Source organism: Osmerus eperlanus, chromosome 2 (genome assembly GCF_963692335.1).
Source record: "Osmerus eperlanus chromosome 2, fOsmEpe2.1, whole genome shotgun sequence".
Classification (NCBI taxonomy): Eukaryota; Metazoa; Chordata; class Actinopteri; order Osmeriformes; family Osmeridae; genus Osmerus; species Osmerus eperlanus.
The window spans coordinates 481,227-494,695 of NC_085019.1; the positions used below are offsets into that span (position 1 = coordinate 481,227).

The 13,469-nt window shown below is 47.8% G+C and overlaps 2 protein-coding genes across 3 annotated transcripts; one reads left to right on the forward strand and one right to left on the reverse strand.

The window, feature by feature from the left end:
• Positions 1 to 982: 982 nt before the first annotated feature.
• baiap2l2a (BAR/IMD domain containing adaptor protein 2 like 2a) lies at positions 983 to 11,411 on the forward strand. Its single transcript, XM_062485200.1, has 14 exons — positions 983 to 1,248; positions 1,465 to 1,540; positions 2,497 to 2,583; positions 5,843 to 5,904; positions 6,259 to 6,330; positions 7,007 to 7,087; positions 7,295 to 7,426; positions 7,515 to 7,622; positions 7,911 to 7,980; positions 8,317 to 8,524; positions 8,802 to 8,867; positions 9,216 to 9,390; positions 10,128 to 10,168; positions 10,643 to 11,411. Exons 1-14 carry the CDS (start codon positions 1,195 to 1,197, stop codon positions 10,719 to 10,721), a joined length of 1,311 nt encoding a protein of 436 aa, XP_062341184.1. The 5' UTR covers positions 983 to 1,194; the 3' UTR covers positions 10,722 to 11,411.
• A 130-nt stretch (positions 11,412 to 11,541) lies between these two features.
• Positions 11,542 to 13,396, reverse strand: LOC134039447 (parvalbumin-7-like). 2 transcript variants are annotated; one of them, XM_062485332.1, is made up of 5 exons: positions 13,198 to 13,396; positions 12,388 to 12,461; positions 12,153 to 12,285; positions 11,956 to 12,065; positions 11,542 to 11,776 (listed from the first exon to the last, which is right to left on the reverse strand). In XM_062485332.1, exons 2-5 carry the CDS (start codon positions 12,446 to 12,448, stop codon positions 11,751 to 11,753), a joined length of 330 nt encoding a protein of 109 aa, XP_062341316.1. In that variant the 5' UTR covers positions 12,449 to 12,461; positions 13,198 to 13,396; the 3' UTR covers positions 11,542 to 11,750. The 2 variants fall into 2 exon arrangements, with proteins under 2 accessions (XP_062341316.1, XP_062341306.1); XM_062485322.1 differs by having other exon boundaries at positions 13,193 to 13,387.
• Positions 13,397 to 13,469: the final 73 nt, after the last annotated feature.

The window sequence follows — 13,469 nt, forward strand, 5'->3', positions numbered from 1 at the left end:
CTGCAGCATGGGCACTAGAGAGCGTGATTCATATGAGGACCGAAGCTATTAGTGAACTCATTAGATTGTGCTAGCACGATCAGGTCAGGGAAACAGGGATTGTTTGAGTTCGTGTGTGTGTGTGTGTTTGTGTAAGAGAGAGAGAGAGAGAAAGAGAGAGACAGAGAGAGAGAGAGAGAGAGAGAGAGAGAGAGAGAGAGAGAGAGAGAGAGAGAGAGAGAGAAAGAAAGAAAGAAAGAAAGAAAGAGAGGCTGTAACATCCGAGCACCTTCAGGTTGAACAGGAAGATTTCCTGTAGGCCTACAGCGCAGGTGTACAGGTATAGGTTATAGTTGAACCCATAGATATACGCAGTGAACATCACCAATTATTCAGGCAGCAGGACATGTTTTAACTATTAATATGTTAATATTATATATGTATCTGTGTTGTGTGTGATTACGCGGGTATGCTGCGAGAGCTGTTTAAAATTCAGGTAGTGTCTTTTGTTTAATGGTGCCACCTAGTGTACGACCACCAGACCCTAATTACTGCAGCACCTTTTTTATGAGGGCTCGAGGGCCTCTCCTTCTCCGTTCCCTTACGTCACGGCTGAACAACCTGCTTTCCTTTTTATAGAGTTTGTGTTTATGACTACGAACAATGGGAACATTTTATTAGTTTATTGACCACAGGTCCACAGGCTACATTCTCCCGTTCTGTCATGATTAACGTGTTCTCATTTAATCTTATTTAAATAGTGAGCCATGCTGTTTCATCTGAATGAAGATAGTGATTATGGCGCTCACTGCCCATTTCCTATGAACGTTTTCATGCATACGCATCAAGGTCTCTTAATGTTGAACACACACACACGCATACACACACACACACACACACACACACACACACACACACACACACACACACACACACACACACACACACACACACACACACACACACACACGTGTTAGTACATTCAGCATGTTGGGTGTTGTATTTTATGGCCCATACTCCTTTAATAATTAACAACTTTGTCTCAGAGCTCGGTGTCAATTGCGCACACGTTCACTTCTTCCGTTCCATTTGTAGATGATAAAATCCTGATTCGTGGGGAGTAGGCGACAAAGGGGACTTCAACCGGATGTTTCTCAATTTATAAAACAATTCAGACGAGATAATCTAAAATTTCATCAAACTTCAAGCGCCAACATGTCAGGCCTGAACAGCGACCAGCTCCACCGCTCCACGCTAGCGGTATATGCGGTAAGACAACATCTTCAACCCGGAAGCCGCATCTGAACCGCAAACTCTGGATGTCTCATTACATTTCCAGAAAGAATTGTATTAAGGCGCAAACAATATAGGATGAAATAAATCGAAATGTTAGTTATTGTTGATATTTTAACATGCATAACTTAATGGATTACAAGTTCCTCTTGGTCTTGCGTGTTGGTGCATGTGTTTGTGTGTGTTCAACAGAGTCTGACGGATCAGTTCAATCCAAGCCTGCAGAAGTTAGTGTCTCTGGGGAACAACTACATCCAGGCTTTCCATGGTGAGGTCCTACCTACTCTGACGGACATATTTCACCCTGACTCTCCCTCCACCCTGTAACACCCTTCCCTCCCCCAGTCCCCCTCCCTCCCCCAGTCCCCCTCCCTCCCCCAGTGCCCCTCCCTCCCCTAGTCCCCCTCCCCAGCCAGCTGAATCCCTGGAGACATACAGACAGGCTGCCTCACGTTCTGACACTGTCCCAGACAGTGTGGAATAGTCCCTCCTGTGCAGCAGGGCTGTAATAGTCCCTCCTGTGCAGCAGGGCTGTAATAACTCCTGGACACGTCTGAGAGCTGTTCACAGGCAGTAAAGGAACATGCTGGGACAGTAAAGCTGGAACACATGCTAGTGGTCACTGATAGATTATCATGGGGAGAAAAAAGTTCTGAGTTTCTCAGAAGGACATTTGCTTGTGCAATGTTAGTAATACATGAGTTTTGTCAGAACCCTCCATCCTCATTTAACCACTTCTTTCAATGAAGATAGTATTGACTTTGGTGGAGTGGTTCTATCTAGAAGGGACACTTTCTGTCTTAGAGCAGCTAGCATAGTATATTTACAATTACAAGCAGAGGGCTTATGGTACAAATCAGAAACAAGATAGACAGACAGCATGGAGCAGTGGGGGTGGTGGTGGGAGGTGTTATCGTGTGAGCATGTGTGATTACGTTGCATCTGACAGCTGGTGATAGGATTCACAGCCTGTTCCATAACTAGCTTTCCTCCATTTACATGGTGTTGGAAAAGTCAGTTACATTATTTGAATGTACAATATCATTTCCTCTTTGCGGGATTGCTTGTGTTTACACTGTGTGTGTGTATTGTGTGTTTACACTGTGTGTGTGTATTGTGTGTTTACACTGTGTGTGTGTATTGTGTGTTTACACTGTGTGTGTGTATTGTGTGTTTACACTGTGTGTGTGTATTGTGTGTTTACACTGTGTGTGTGTGTTTCAGCTCTTGCAGCCACTAGTGAGGCCTACTTCAGCGCTCTGGCTAAGATAGGAGAGCAGGCCTTGCACACCCTGTCCTCACGGCCCATCGGTATGTTCCTCCGTCTGTGTGTGTGTGTAGAGGACCAGGGCCGGCCTGACCCAATAAACAAGGGGAGTCAGGTGGCTGAGCGGTTAGGGAAGCGGGCTAGTAATCTGGCCAGTTCGATTCCCGGCTGTGCCAAAAATGACGTTGTGTCCTTGGGCAAGGCACTTCACCCTACTTGCCTCGGGGGAATGTCCCTGTACTTACTGTAAGTCGCTCTGGATAAGAGCGTCTGCTAAATGACTAAATGTAATGTAAATGTAAATGTACTGTAATTATAGACTGAACTCTTTTGGTACATAACTGATGTTGCATAATTGAAAACAAAACATTCTCCAGAGGTTCGACCTTTATCTTTCCTTCCCTGCAGTCAGACAAGGGCCCACAAAACCCCCTACAGCCGGCAGCCCTGTAGAGCACCCTGTAGAGCACCCTGTAGAGCACACTGTAGAGCACCCTGTAGAGCACACTGTAGAGAACCCTGTAGAGCACACTGTAGAGCACACTGTAGAGCACCCTGTAGAGCACCCTGTAGAGCTCACTGTAGAGCACCCTGTAGAGCACCCTGTAGAGCACCCTGTAGAGCACACTGTAGAGCACACTGTAGAGCACCCTGTAGAGCTCACTGTAGAGCACCCTGTAGAGCACACTGTAGAGCACCCTGTAGAGCACCCTGTAGAGCTCACTGTAGAGCACACTGTAGAGCACCCTGTAGAGCACACTGTAGAGCTCACTGTAGAGCACCCTGTAGAGCACCCTGTAGAGCACCCTGTAGATAGAGCTCACTGTAGAGCACACTGTAGAGCACCCTGTAGAGCACACTGTAGAGCACCCTGTAGAGCTCACTGTAGAGCACCCTGTAGAGCACACTGTAGAGCTCACTGTAGAGCACCCTGTAGAGCACCCTGTAGAGCACCCTGTAGAGCTCACTGTAGAGCACACTGTAGAGCACCCTGTAGAGCACACTGTAGAGCACCCTGTAGAGCTCACTGTAGAGCACCCTGTAGAGCACCCTGTAGAGCACCCTGTAGAGCACCCTGTAGAGCTCGCTGTAGAGCACCCTGTAGAGCACCCTGTAGAGCACACTGTAGAGCACACTGTAGAGCACCCTGTAGAGCACCCTGTAGAGCTCACTGTAGAGCACCCTGTAGAGCACCCTGTAGAGCACCCTGTAGAGCACACTGTAGAGCACACTGTAGAGCACCCTGTAGAGCTCACTGTAGAGCACCCTGTAGAGCACACTGTAGAGCACCCTGTAGAGCACCCTGTAGAGCTCACTGTAGAGCACACTGTAGAGCACCCTGTAGAGCACACTGTAGAGCTCACTGTAGAGCACCCTGTAGAGCACCCTGTAGAGCACCCTGTAGATAGAGCTCACTGTAGAGCACACTGTAGAGCACCCTGTAGAGCACACTGTAGAGCACCCTGTAGAGCTCACTGTAGAGCACCCTGTAGAGCACACTGTAGAGCTCACTGTAGAGCACCCTGTAGAGCACCCTGTAGAGCACCCTGTAGAGCTCACTGTAGAGCACACTGTAGAGCACCCTGTAGAGCACACTGTAGAGCACCCTGTAGAGCTCACTGTAGAGCACCCTGTAGAGCACCCTGTAGAGCACCCTGTAGAGCACACTGTAGAGCACACTGTAGAGCACCCTGTAGAGCTCACTGTAGAGCACCCTGTAGAGCACACTGTAGAGCACCCTGTAGAGCACCCTGTAGAGCTCACTGTAGAGCACACTGTAGAGCACCCTGTAGAGCACACTGTAGAGCTCACTGTAGAGCACCCTGTAGAGCACCCTGTAGAGCACCCTGTAGATAGAGCTCACTGTAGAGCACACTGTAGAGCACCCTGTAGAGCACACTGTAGAGCACCCTGTAGAGCTCACTGTAGAGCACCCTGTAGAGCACACTGTAGAGCTCACTGTAGAGCACCCTGTAGAGCACCCTGTAGAGCACCCTGTAGAGCTCACTGTAGAGCACACTGTAGAGCACCCTGTAGAGCACACTGTAGAGCACCCTGTAGAGCTCACTGTAGAGCACCCTGTAGAGCACCCTGTAGAGCACCCTGTAGAGCTCGCTGTAGAGCACACTGTAGAGCACCCTGTAGAGCACACTGTAGAGCACACTGTAGAGCACACTGTAGAGCACCCTGTAGAGCTCACTGTAGAGCACCCTGTAGAGCACACTGTAGAGCACACTGTAGAGCTCACTGTAGAGCTCACTGTAGAGCACACTGTAGAGCACCCTGTAGAGCACACTGTAGAGCACCCTGTAGAGCACACTGTAGAGCACACTGTAGAGCACACTGGTGTGCTTCTCCACATATTTTCTAGGGTCAGTTTTACTAAAGGCGGGCCAACACTCTAATCTATGACAAACTGATCCTGAATGAGCTGTAAACAGAATCGTGGAAGCGGACCTGATGGTGCTAGTGTGCAGTAGAGGAGCTGGGTCAGGTGACAGCAGCTCCACAGGGGTCATTAATGATGGAGGAGAACAGACTCCCAGGGTGAGAGGCTCAGTTCACTTAACCCAGACGCTCCATGACTAAAGGCCTGATGTGAGAGAGTGGAGGAAACAAACAGCTTCCTGGCTACTTCACTTCTGATAGAGTTTCTACTAAAGGAAGTCGGTGTCTTAGGAAGGGTTAGGCGTGGTAAGGTGTTGGTGCTTTAAAAGGCAGGCTTCCTATATGTGTGTCTCTGTGTGTGTACGTGTGTGTTTGACTGTGCATGACTGTGTGTATGACTGTGTGTGTGTGTGTATGACTGTGTGTGTGTGTTTGACTGTGTGTGTGTGTGTGTTTGACTGTGTGTGTGTGTGTGTTTGATTGTGTGTGTGTGTTTGACTGTGTGTGTGTGTGTGTGTGTGTTTGACTGTGTGTGTGTTTGACTGTGTGTGTGTGTGTGTTTGACTGTGTGTGTGTGTGTTTGACTGTGTGTGTGTGTGTTTGATTGTGTGTGTGTGTGTTTGACTGTGTGTGTGTGTGTGTTTGACTGTGTGTGTGTGTTTGACTGTGTGTGCGTGTGTGTGTTTGACTGTGTGTGTGTGTGTTTGACTGTGTGTGTGTGTGTGTGTTTGACTGTGTGTGTGTGTTTGACTGTGTGTGTGTGTGTTTGACTGTGTGTGTGTGTGTGTGTGTTTGACTGTGTGTGTGTGTGTGTTTGACTGTGTGTGTGTGTGTTTGACTGTGTGTGTGTTTGTGTGTGTGTGTGTGTGTTTGACTGTGTGTGTGTGTGTGTGTGTTTGACTGTGTGTGTTGCAGGAGATGTCCTGCTTCAGATCTCTGAGAACCAGAGGAGGCTCACATCAGAGCTGGAGGGAGTTGTGAGTGTCTCAACATGCTGCCCTGCTAGGGGGCTGCCACACACACACACACACACACACACACACCAGGCTAAACACACAAGACTAGACTCATCCATATGGATTGTCTTTGATCTAACACATGCAGTTCATAAACTTGTGAGACAAACTATGAAACTATTGATATATTGTAAGTCACCTACATTTTTTTCATTACTTAATCATTGATATACAATAGCCTGAACAAACCCCACAGACCTGCGATCAATTATTAAAACATTTGGTCAGTTATAAAGTCACTGTTCACTGTTTATCTTGCAAACGGAGCAGAAATGTGGCATGTTTGAATGTTGGACCTGTTTGTGTTGTCACCAGTTTTGCTGGTTCCAGCATGAGCTCATCCAGGAGATGGACAACAATGTGAAGTTGGACAAGAACTACATCTCAGTAAGCAACCACACCCCACCCCACCCCACACACACCACACACATTTACATTTAGTCATCTAGCAGACGCTCTTATCCAGAGCGACTTACAGTAAGTACAGGGACATTCCCCCGAGGCAAGTAGGGTGAAGTGCCTTGCCCAAGGACACAACATCAGTTGGCATGACCGGGAATCGAACTGGCAACCTTCGGATTACTAGCCCGATTCCCTCACCGCTCAGCCACCTGACTCCCTACACACCCCACCCACACCACACACCCCACCCCACACACACCACACACCCCACCCCACACACACAACACACCCCACACACACCCCACCCCACACACCCCACCCCACCCCACACACACCACACACCCCACCCCACACACACCACACACCCCACCCACACCCCACCCCACCCACACACCCCACACACCCCACCCACACCCCACCCCACCCACACACCCCACACACACCCCACCCACACACACCCCACACACACCCCACACATACCCTACCCCACACACACCCCACCCCACACACACCCAACCCCTGCTCTCCCTCTCTCAACTGCGTCCCCGCACGGCCTTCAGCAGGCATACCGACCATAGTGTGTGTGTGCTTTTCTCATGTGGTTAAGAGGTGTGTGTGTATGCTTACTCAGTGTCTGTCGTTGCTGTAATGTGACCTCCAGAACAGTAGGAGGCGCTATGAGATGGAGGTACGAAGCCAGGCGAGCGGTCTAGAGAGACAGTTGAGGAGAGGAGCCCATCAGGTCAGTCAGCTGTGTGTGGGGGGGGGATTGTTAGAGAAAAAAATATTGCAGAAAATATTCCTGAGTTTCTTAAATAACATAGGTGCTTTGGGTTGTGATGGTGGTGCATGTGTGTGTGTGGATGCGTGCGTGTGTGTGGATGTGTGTGGATGTGTGTGTGTGTGGATGCGTGCGTGCGTGTGTGTGGATGCGTGTGTGTGTGGACAGGACGGCAGTGAGTACATCAGCTTCTTGAGAGAGAGTCAGCGAGAGGCTTTACGGGAGGAGGAGCGGAGGTATCGCTTCCTGGCTGAGAAACACTGTGATCTCACCCAGTCCTTCATCCTCCTCATGAATAAGGTACACACTCACACACACACACACATATACCCCCCCCCACACACACACACACACACAGTCTCATAGACTGTGTGTGTGTGTGCGGCAGACAGGGGTTCCTCTCCAGCAGACAGCTGATGACTGGAAGGACCAGGTGGATGCCACGAGGGGCCCACGGGCCGGCGGCTCCTCCCCTCACCTGGAGCAGGACAGCAAGGTGGGAGACACCACACACCAACACACACACTTGTTCTCCAAATCTAATCCAGCACGCCTGATTCTAATTATTAGCTGATTGATCAGGTAACTAGTGTTGAATCAGGTCAAACACGTGTGGTTGGAGCATAACCGAACAGGTAGGAAGCTCTTCAGGAACAGAGACCCCTGCTCTACTGCTTCATATATCCCAGAGAGAACACTGCTAACAGTCCTGGATTACAGTGGATTACAGTTGGTGTGGTGTTTAGGCAGTGAGAGCTGGGTGTGTTACTGTGTTGCTGCTCAGGTGGGGATGAGGGAGGAGGAGCGGTGGAGTCGCAGGGAGGACCAGCCCTTGGGAAGAGTGCCCTCTAGAGGTGAGGGGCGTCTTCTGCATCTAATGAGACTCTGGTGTTATTGCTTTAGTGTACATAAATGTTTATCTTTATTTCCTTCATCTTCTGTGTCTGCCTCTCTTCCTCTTTCCTCTGTGTAAATGTATCCTTTCCTTCCCTCCCATCACAACCATGTTTCTTTCACTTTTCCTCCCTGCCCTTCACCTCCCTCTCTACCTCCCCCCGTCATCTTCCTCCCTCACCCTTTCTCCGTCTCAACCCCAAACCCCCCTCATCCCCTCCCTCCCCCCTCATCCCCTCCCTCCCCCCTCATCCCCTCCCTCCCCCCTCATCCCCTCCCTCCCCCTCTCCACCCAGGTCCCTCCCCCCAGGGCAGTCGCTCCCGTGCTGGCTCGGTGGGAGACTCCCTGGGCCTGGGAGGAGGGAGAGCCATGAGGGCTCTGGTGGCCCACCCTGCCTCGTCCAACCCCACCCTGCTAGCCTTCTCCAGGGGGGAGCTGATCAGCGTGCTGGTCCCTGCGCCCAGGAACGGCTGGCTGTATGGCCGCGCTGAGAGCAGCCTCAGGTGAGGGCACGGCCAGAGGGACTAAACCAAACAGATCATGATACAATATCATTCTTGATAAACTCCATGTGTCTTTATAACTTTATATTATTATTTCAGTTATGGTACAGACTGTACACTCTTAAGTTGCTCTGACAACGAATTCAATGTGTCTAACTTTGAGATGTGTATTGTAGAAGTGATTTATATTTCATAATCTGTCCTCTCTCATGCCCTGTCTCTGATTCTCCGTTCTCTTGTATGTCTCTGGTTCTCTGCTTCTCTGGCGTGTCGGCAGCCTGGGATGGTTCCCGGCCACCTATGTGCAGCCTCTGGAGGAGGCTCCCAGGCAGCCCAGCTCCAGGTAACTGTTCAGAGGGGAAGTTTGCCCACAAGTTTATTTGATCATACAAACTACATTTAGACAGGCAGGTCACTGAGAACAATGTTTTTCCAATCATGATGGGCAAGCAGCCAATAACTAGGCTGCCATGACTATAGTTAGCATTCATTATCTTTAATACTTTCCACTGCTTCATCTATCTTTCGTGTCACAATCTCCTGAAAACAGGGCCAACATTAAAACACCAAGGCCTTCCAGCACACAATGAACTATTTAGGAAATGTGGGTGACCTATTGCTGTGAGGAGCAGTGATGAACGATAAGGTTTTTCACATTAAAATCGTCTCTTTTTTGTTACTTGATTTCCAGTAACGGCTCCACCCTCAGAAGCAGTAGTAGCATGAGCAACCTGCTTGACCACTCAGGAGGCAGTAACCATGGAGGAGGCCCGCCCCCACCTCCACCCTTACCCAATAGGCAGACAGAAATGCATCCAATCACGCCCACCCATGAAAGAAGGACAGAGTCACTCTCAAACAAGAAGGTATTGGTGGATAGACTAAAAGGCCTATTTAGGCCATGGGTCATGAACAATCTCAACTATACATTTGGTGTTTTAAAAACATGATTACTACTGTATTTGTCATTTTCATCAATAATTGGGAAAAAGTGTTACTATTTTAGTCAAAGTTTACCTCCAAATTGTCAAGGTGTTTCCCTCTCCGGCCAGCAGGGGCACTGTGGCAAGGTGCTTTTCTCTATGACGCCACACCCCGCGTTCTGGTGGATGCAGGGGGGCAGTTCCAGCTGCTGAGAGTGTAGGGGTGAGGCGGGGTGAGGGGTGGTTTGCATGTGTGTGTGTGTGTGCACATACTTGCATGGAGTTAAATCAGGTGTAGCAGGGGTGGTCCAGTGTCATTCTGTAGAGACTCAGACCAGTTCACCTTTTCATCCTGAGAAGCGAATAAACACATCAGTTTACTGTAAGAGTTGGAGTCATCCAGATTTATCACATCAATAAATGTTTTATGAGTGTGAAAAGCTGAACAGTGAAAAGACTGAAGTGTGGAAAGCCTGAAGTGCAGATGCGTGTCAGAAGGAGACAGATGTCGAGTAAATCAAGTCTTTTCAGGGACAGGTGAGGTGAGGACAGTGATGATACTGATAATTACAAAGGTACATGAATCATCTCTGTCCCTGTCTCTCTCTCTCCCTGTCTCTCTCTGTACCTGTCTCTCTCCCTGTCTCGCTCTCTCTCCCTGTCTCTCTCTGGTTTTCTAGAGACCTGAGAAGTCCGGACATCCACCAGAACTCTTCCCCAAGTAAGATCCATGTCTCACACACTCACATGTGTCTGACTGGTGACGGAGTGACTGGTGACGGAGTGACTGGTGATGAGTGACTGGTGACGGAGTGACTGGTGACGGAGTGACTGGTGACGGAGTGACTGGTGACGGAGTGACTGGTGATGAGTGACTGGTGACGGAGTGACTGGTGACGGAGTGACTGGTGACGGAGTGACTGGTGACGGAGTGACTGGTGATGAGTGACTGGTGACGGAGTGACTGGTGACGGAGTGACTGGTGATGAGTGACTGGTGATGGAGTGACTGGTGACGGAGTGACTGGTGATGAGTGACAGGTGATGAGCCTCTGCTCCCTTGTCAAGCCTTCATACTGACACACAACTGATGAAACCTCTTTTGTCTCTCTCCATCTTTCTGTCTCTTCCTTTCTCTCCCCATCTCACTCTATCGCTCTCATCCTTGTGCTCCCATTCTATGTCTGTGTTGCTAGAGGCACCAACCCTTTTGCCACAGTCAAGCTGAAGCCGACGTCGACCAATGATAGATCAGCCCCGAAACTCCGTCGGTGATGGGTGATGACATCATAACCTTGAGAAAAAGTGGTGATGTTCTGAAGTTGAGACTAGCTTGGCGTTCCTCACAACCCCCGATATAACCTGACCTACATAAACCGCTTTGATAGGAATTGTTAATGCATTGATTATATTTTATATGAAGAGGTACATTTTGATTTATTGATGAGAAACCAATGCATTGATTGTTTTCTGGGGATTATATTGTAAATATAAATGTTTTAAGTCTGTCTCATGCACTTTGTCAGAATCAGGGAGATTGTATAATAATTGTTCTGTAATAGTGGTTTGTGTTCGAGTTAAAATGATCTTAATTAAGACCTGCTGTATAATGTGTCCTCAAACCACCCTTTCATTCTATCTGCCATTCTTAAACCTACACCATGTTTAATGTTCTGTTCAATGTTAAACCATGTAGGGACTGAGTTAGCTGTCTGTCAGGCGTGGTCACTGAATACTACCCGGCCGGCCATTGCCTCGTGTCAAACACTAAACATTCTTCTGGGGGTATTTGCTCAGGCAGTTGCATGGCCTGCTAAGTAGAGGACCTGAGGGGTGCCAGCTTGTCCTGTTAGGGATACTTACCCAGACTGCCCTTGATGTGATGCAGCCTGGCTGATGGTACAGCGATACACAGACACAACTCTGGATGTATTTGCAAATCCAATGAATAAAGTATGACATTGATTTCTGTGTGTTTCATGTTGTGTGGATGTTCCAGCTGTGTAAGTCTCAGGACTGTGAGGGCTGAGCAGAGAAGAAAGCTCCGTGTGAGTCATACCAGAGGCATTTCTTTTATTATTATTTTGTTCTTTCACAGTCTGACCTCTTTCAGTGTTTGTTCATTTTTACAACTCTACCAGTGGAGGGGGATAGGGGAAAAAAGGGGCAAAATCAAGAGCTAAGCTTAGCATGTCAGACAGGTCAGAGGGGTGAGGGAGGAGGAACAGAGTCGTGTTGGGGGGTGGGCAACAGTCTGGGAGCAGGTGTGGGGTGGGGGAGCCCTACTCCGCAGGGAGGTAACTGTTACTGGTGCACCAGGGCAGTGAACTCTGAAAGAGAGGATGAGACAGTGTGGTTGGTACTCTGAGAGGAGAACACTAGAAACAACATCTACAAAATCTCCAGTCCTTAGATATGGTGATAAATACAGTAGGGCTATATTCTGGCTCAGAACCAGAGCCTTTGTGTGAGACACATGATTTATAGGACCAGGTAAAAAGGGACAGACCATCGATAGAAATCTTGCCATCTCCATCCGTGTCGGCTGCCTGAAGGAATGCTTTGGTTTCCTTATCGCTCAGGTCCCTTCCCTCTGGGGAAAATCTCTTCAGTAAAGTTCTGAGGAGAGAACAGCGGTGAGAGAGTGTGTAAGTGTATCCACCATAAGTTATAATAGGAACATGTGAACATGTGTATGAGTCTTACTTCATCTCGTTCTCCTCTATGAAGCCGCTGCTGTCAGCATCCACAACCAGGAAGACCTTCTTAACATCATCAGCTGACTTGGCCTTCAGACCCACCATCTCAAAGAACTTCTTATGGTTGAAGGAATCAACAGCTGTGTACACACACACACACACATTCCAGTCAGTAGAAAGGGCCACTCTAGGTGGTGGTATAGGGTAGATGTGTTTGCTATGAAGAATAGAAGATCCCAAACCTGCAAATGCGGCCAGGGCTTTCTTGATGTCATCAGCGTTGAGGATACTGTTCATGGCCATCTTGCTTCTGGAACTTGAGAGAGAGGAGGAGGTCAGGGGAGAAGGTCATAAACAATTAATTTCAAATTAATACATTTCCCTAGTTACATTTACAGTACAGTACTATAGCGTACATTACCGCTGAAACAACTTTCCTATACTATAGTAGACCCAAGTTGGTATCGCTAAAGCTAACATTCATCAAAATAAATATAAAAAATAATTTACTTGAATCAATTCAAATGAAGTTATAATGCTGTCTTTATTTCAGTGTTTTGTCGTCCGGGTCGCGTTTTTGCAAGATTGGAAAGTTCGTTGCTAGTACTACTGTACAGTAGCTAACCAGTTCGTTTACCAACGGTTAAAAAATCTAGCTAAGTACTGTACTTTACTGTAGAGCTAACGTTAGTAGAAACTGGGATACTGTATCAGGCTAGACTAGCTGGACAATTAACGATTCATCAAAATAAAAAATCATAATAATTAACATACATAAACACAAATTAGGTCAATTTAAAGTATTTAAGAGGGTGTTTTTTTTCCAGCTTGCGTTTTTGACAGAGTAATTTCATTGCTACTGTACTCTAATGCTAGGCTAGATCTGTAACTGTAGCGCTAAGATAATTATTTTTTTAACGGTTAAAAAGTTACAGTTGGAACTATTGAACCAGGTTAACTATTTATCAAAATCGTAAATGTTCTTCTTAGCTAAACTAAAGTAAAATGGCACCATTTAACATTAGGTAATGAAGACAAAGTATTTACCTTACTAGTAGCTTGTAGCTGGTGATGTGTGGTGTGGGTCTTCAATAAGGCTCTCGAGCGCAGACTAACTGACGTGTTTACATTCAAATATTAAAGCTGGAGAGGGTTGGGGTTACTAAGCAACAGTCCTCCTGAAATGATTTGATTGTAATGCTCGGACTCATAAGAATCTACTGGACAGTTCAACACATGGTTAATTTAAAACGAGGAAAGCATATCGGGGAAATCATTACTTTGGTGGTCACCTAAACCTTTTACATTTAACTGGTTGCCAGGC

What these genes read in the sequence shown, in the direction of transcription:
- LOC134039447 (XM_062485332.1), bottom strand. Translation starts at nt 12,448, where the DNA reads ATGGCCATGAACAGTATCCTCAACGCTGATGACATCAAGAAAGCCCTG. An exon ending in AGCCCTGGCCGCATTTGCAG is followed by an intron (nt 12,286 to 12,387) that starts GTTTGGGATCTT and finishes GTGTGTACACAG; the next exon opens with CTGTTGATTCCTTCAACCAT. An exon ending in ATAGAGGAGAACGAGATGAA is followed by an intron (nt 12,066 to 12,152) that starts GTAAGACTCATA and finishes TTCTCTCCTCAG; the next exon opens with AACTTTACTGAAGAGATTTT.
- baiap2l2a (XM_062485200.1), top strand. Translation starts at nt 1,195, where the DNA reads ATGTCAGGCCTGAACAGCGACCAGCTCCACCGCTCCACGCTAGCGGTA. An exon ending in TGGACAAGAACTACATCTCA is followed by an intron (nt 6,331 to 7,006) that starts GTAAGCAACCAC and finishes TGTGACCTCCAG; the next exon opens with AACAGTAGGAGGCGCTATGA. An exon ending in TCATCCTCCTCATGAATAAG is followed by an intron (nt 7,427 to 7,514) that starts GTACACACTCAC and finishes TGTGTGCGGCAG; the next exon opens with ACAGGGGTTCCTCTCCAGCA.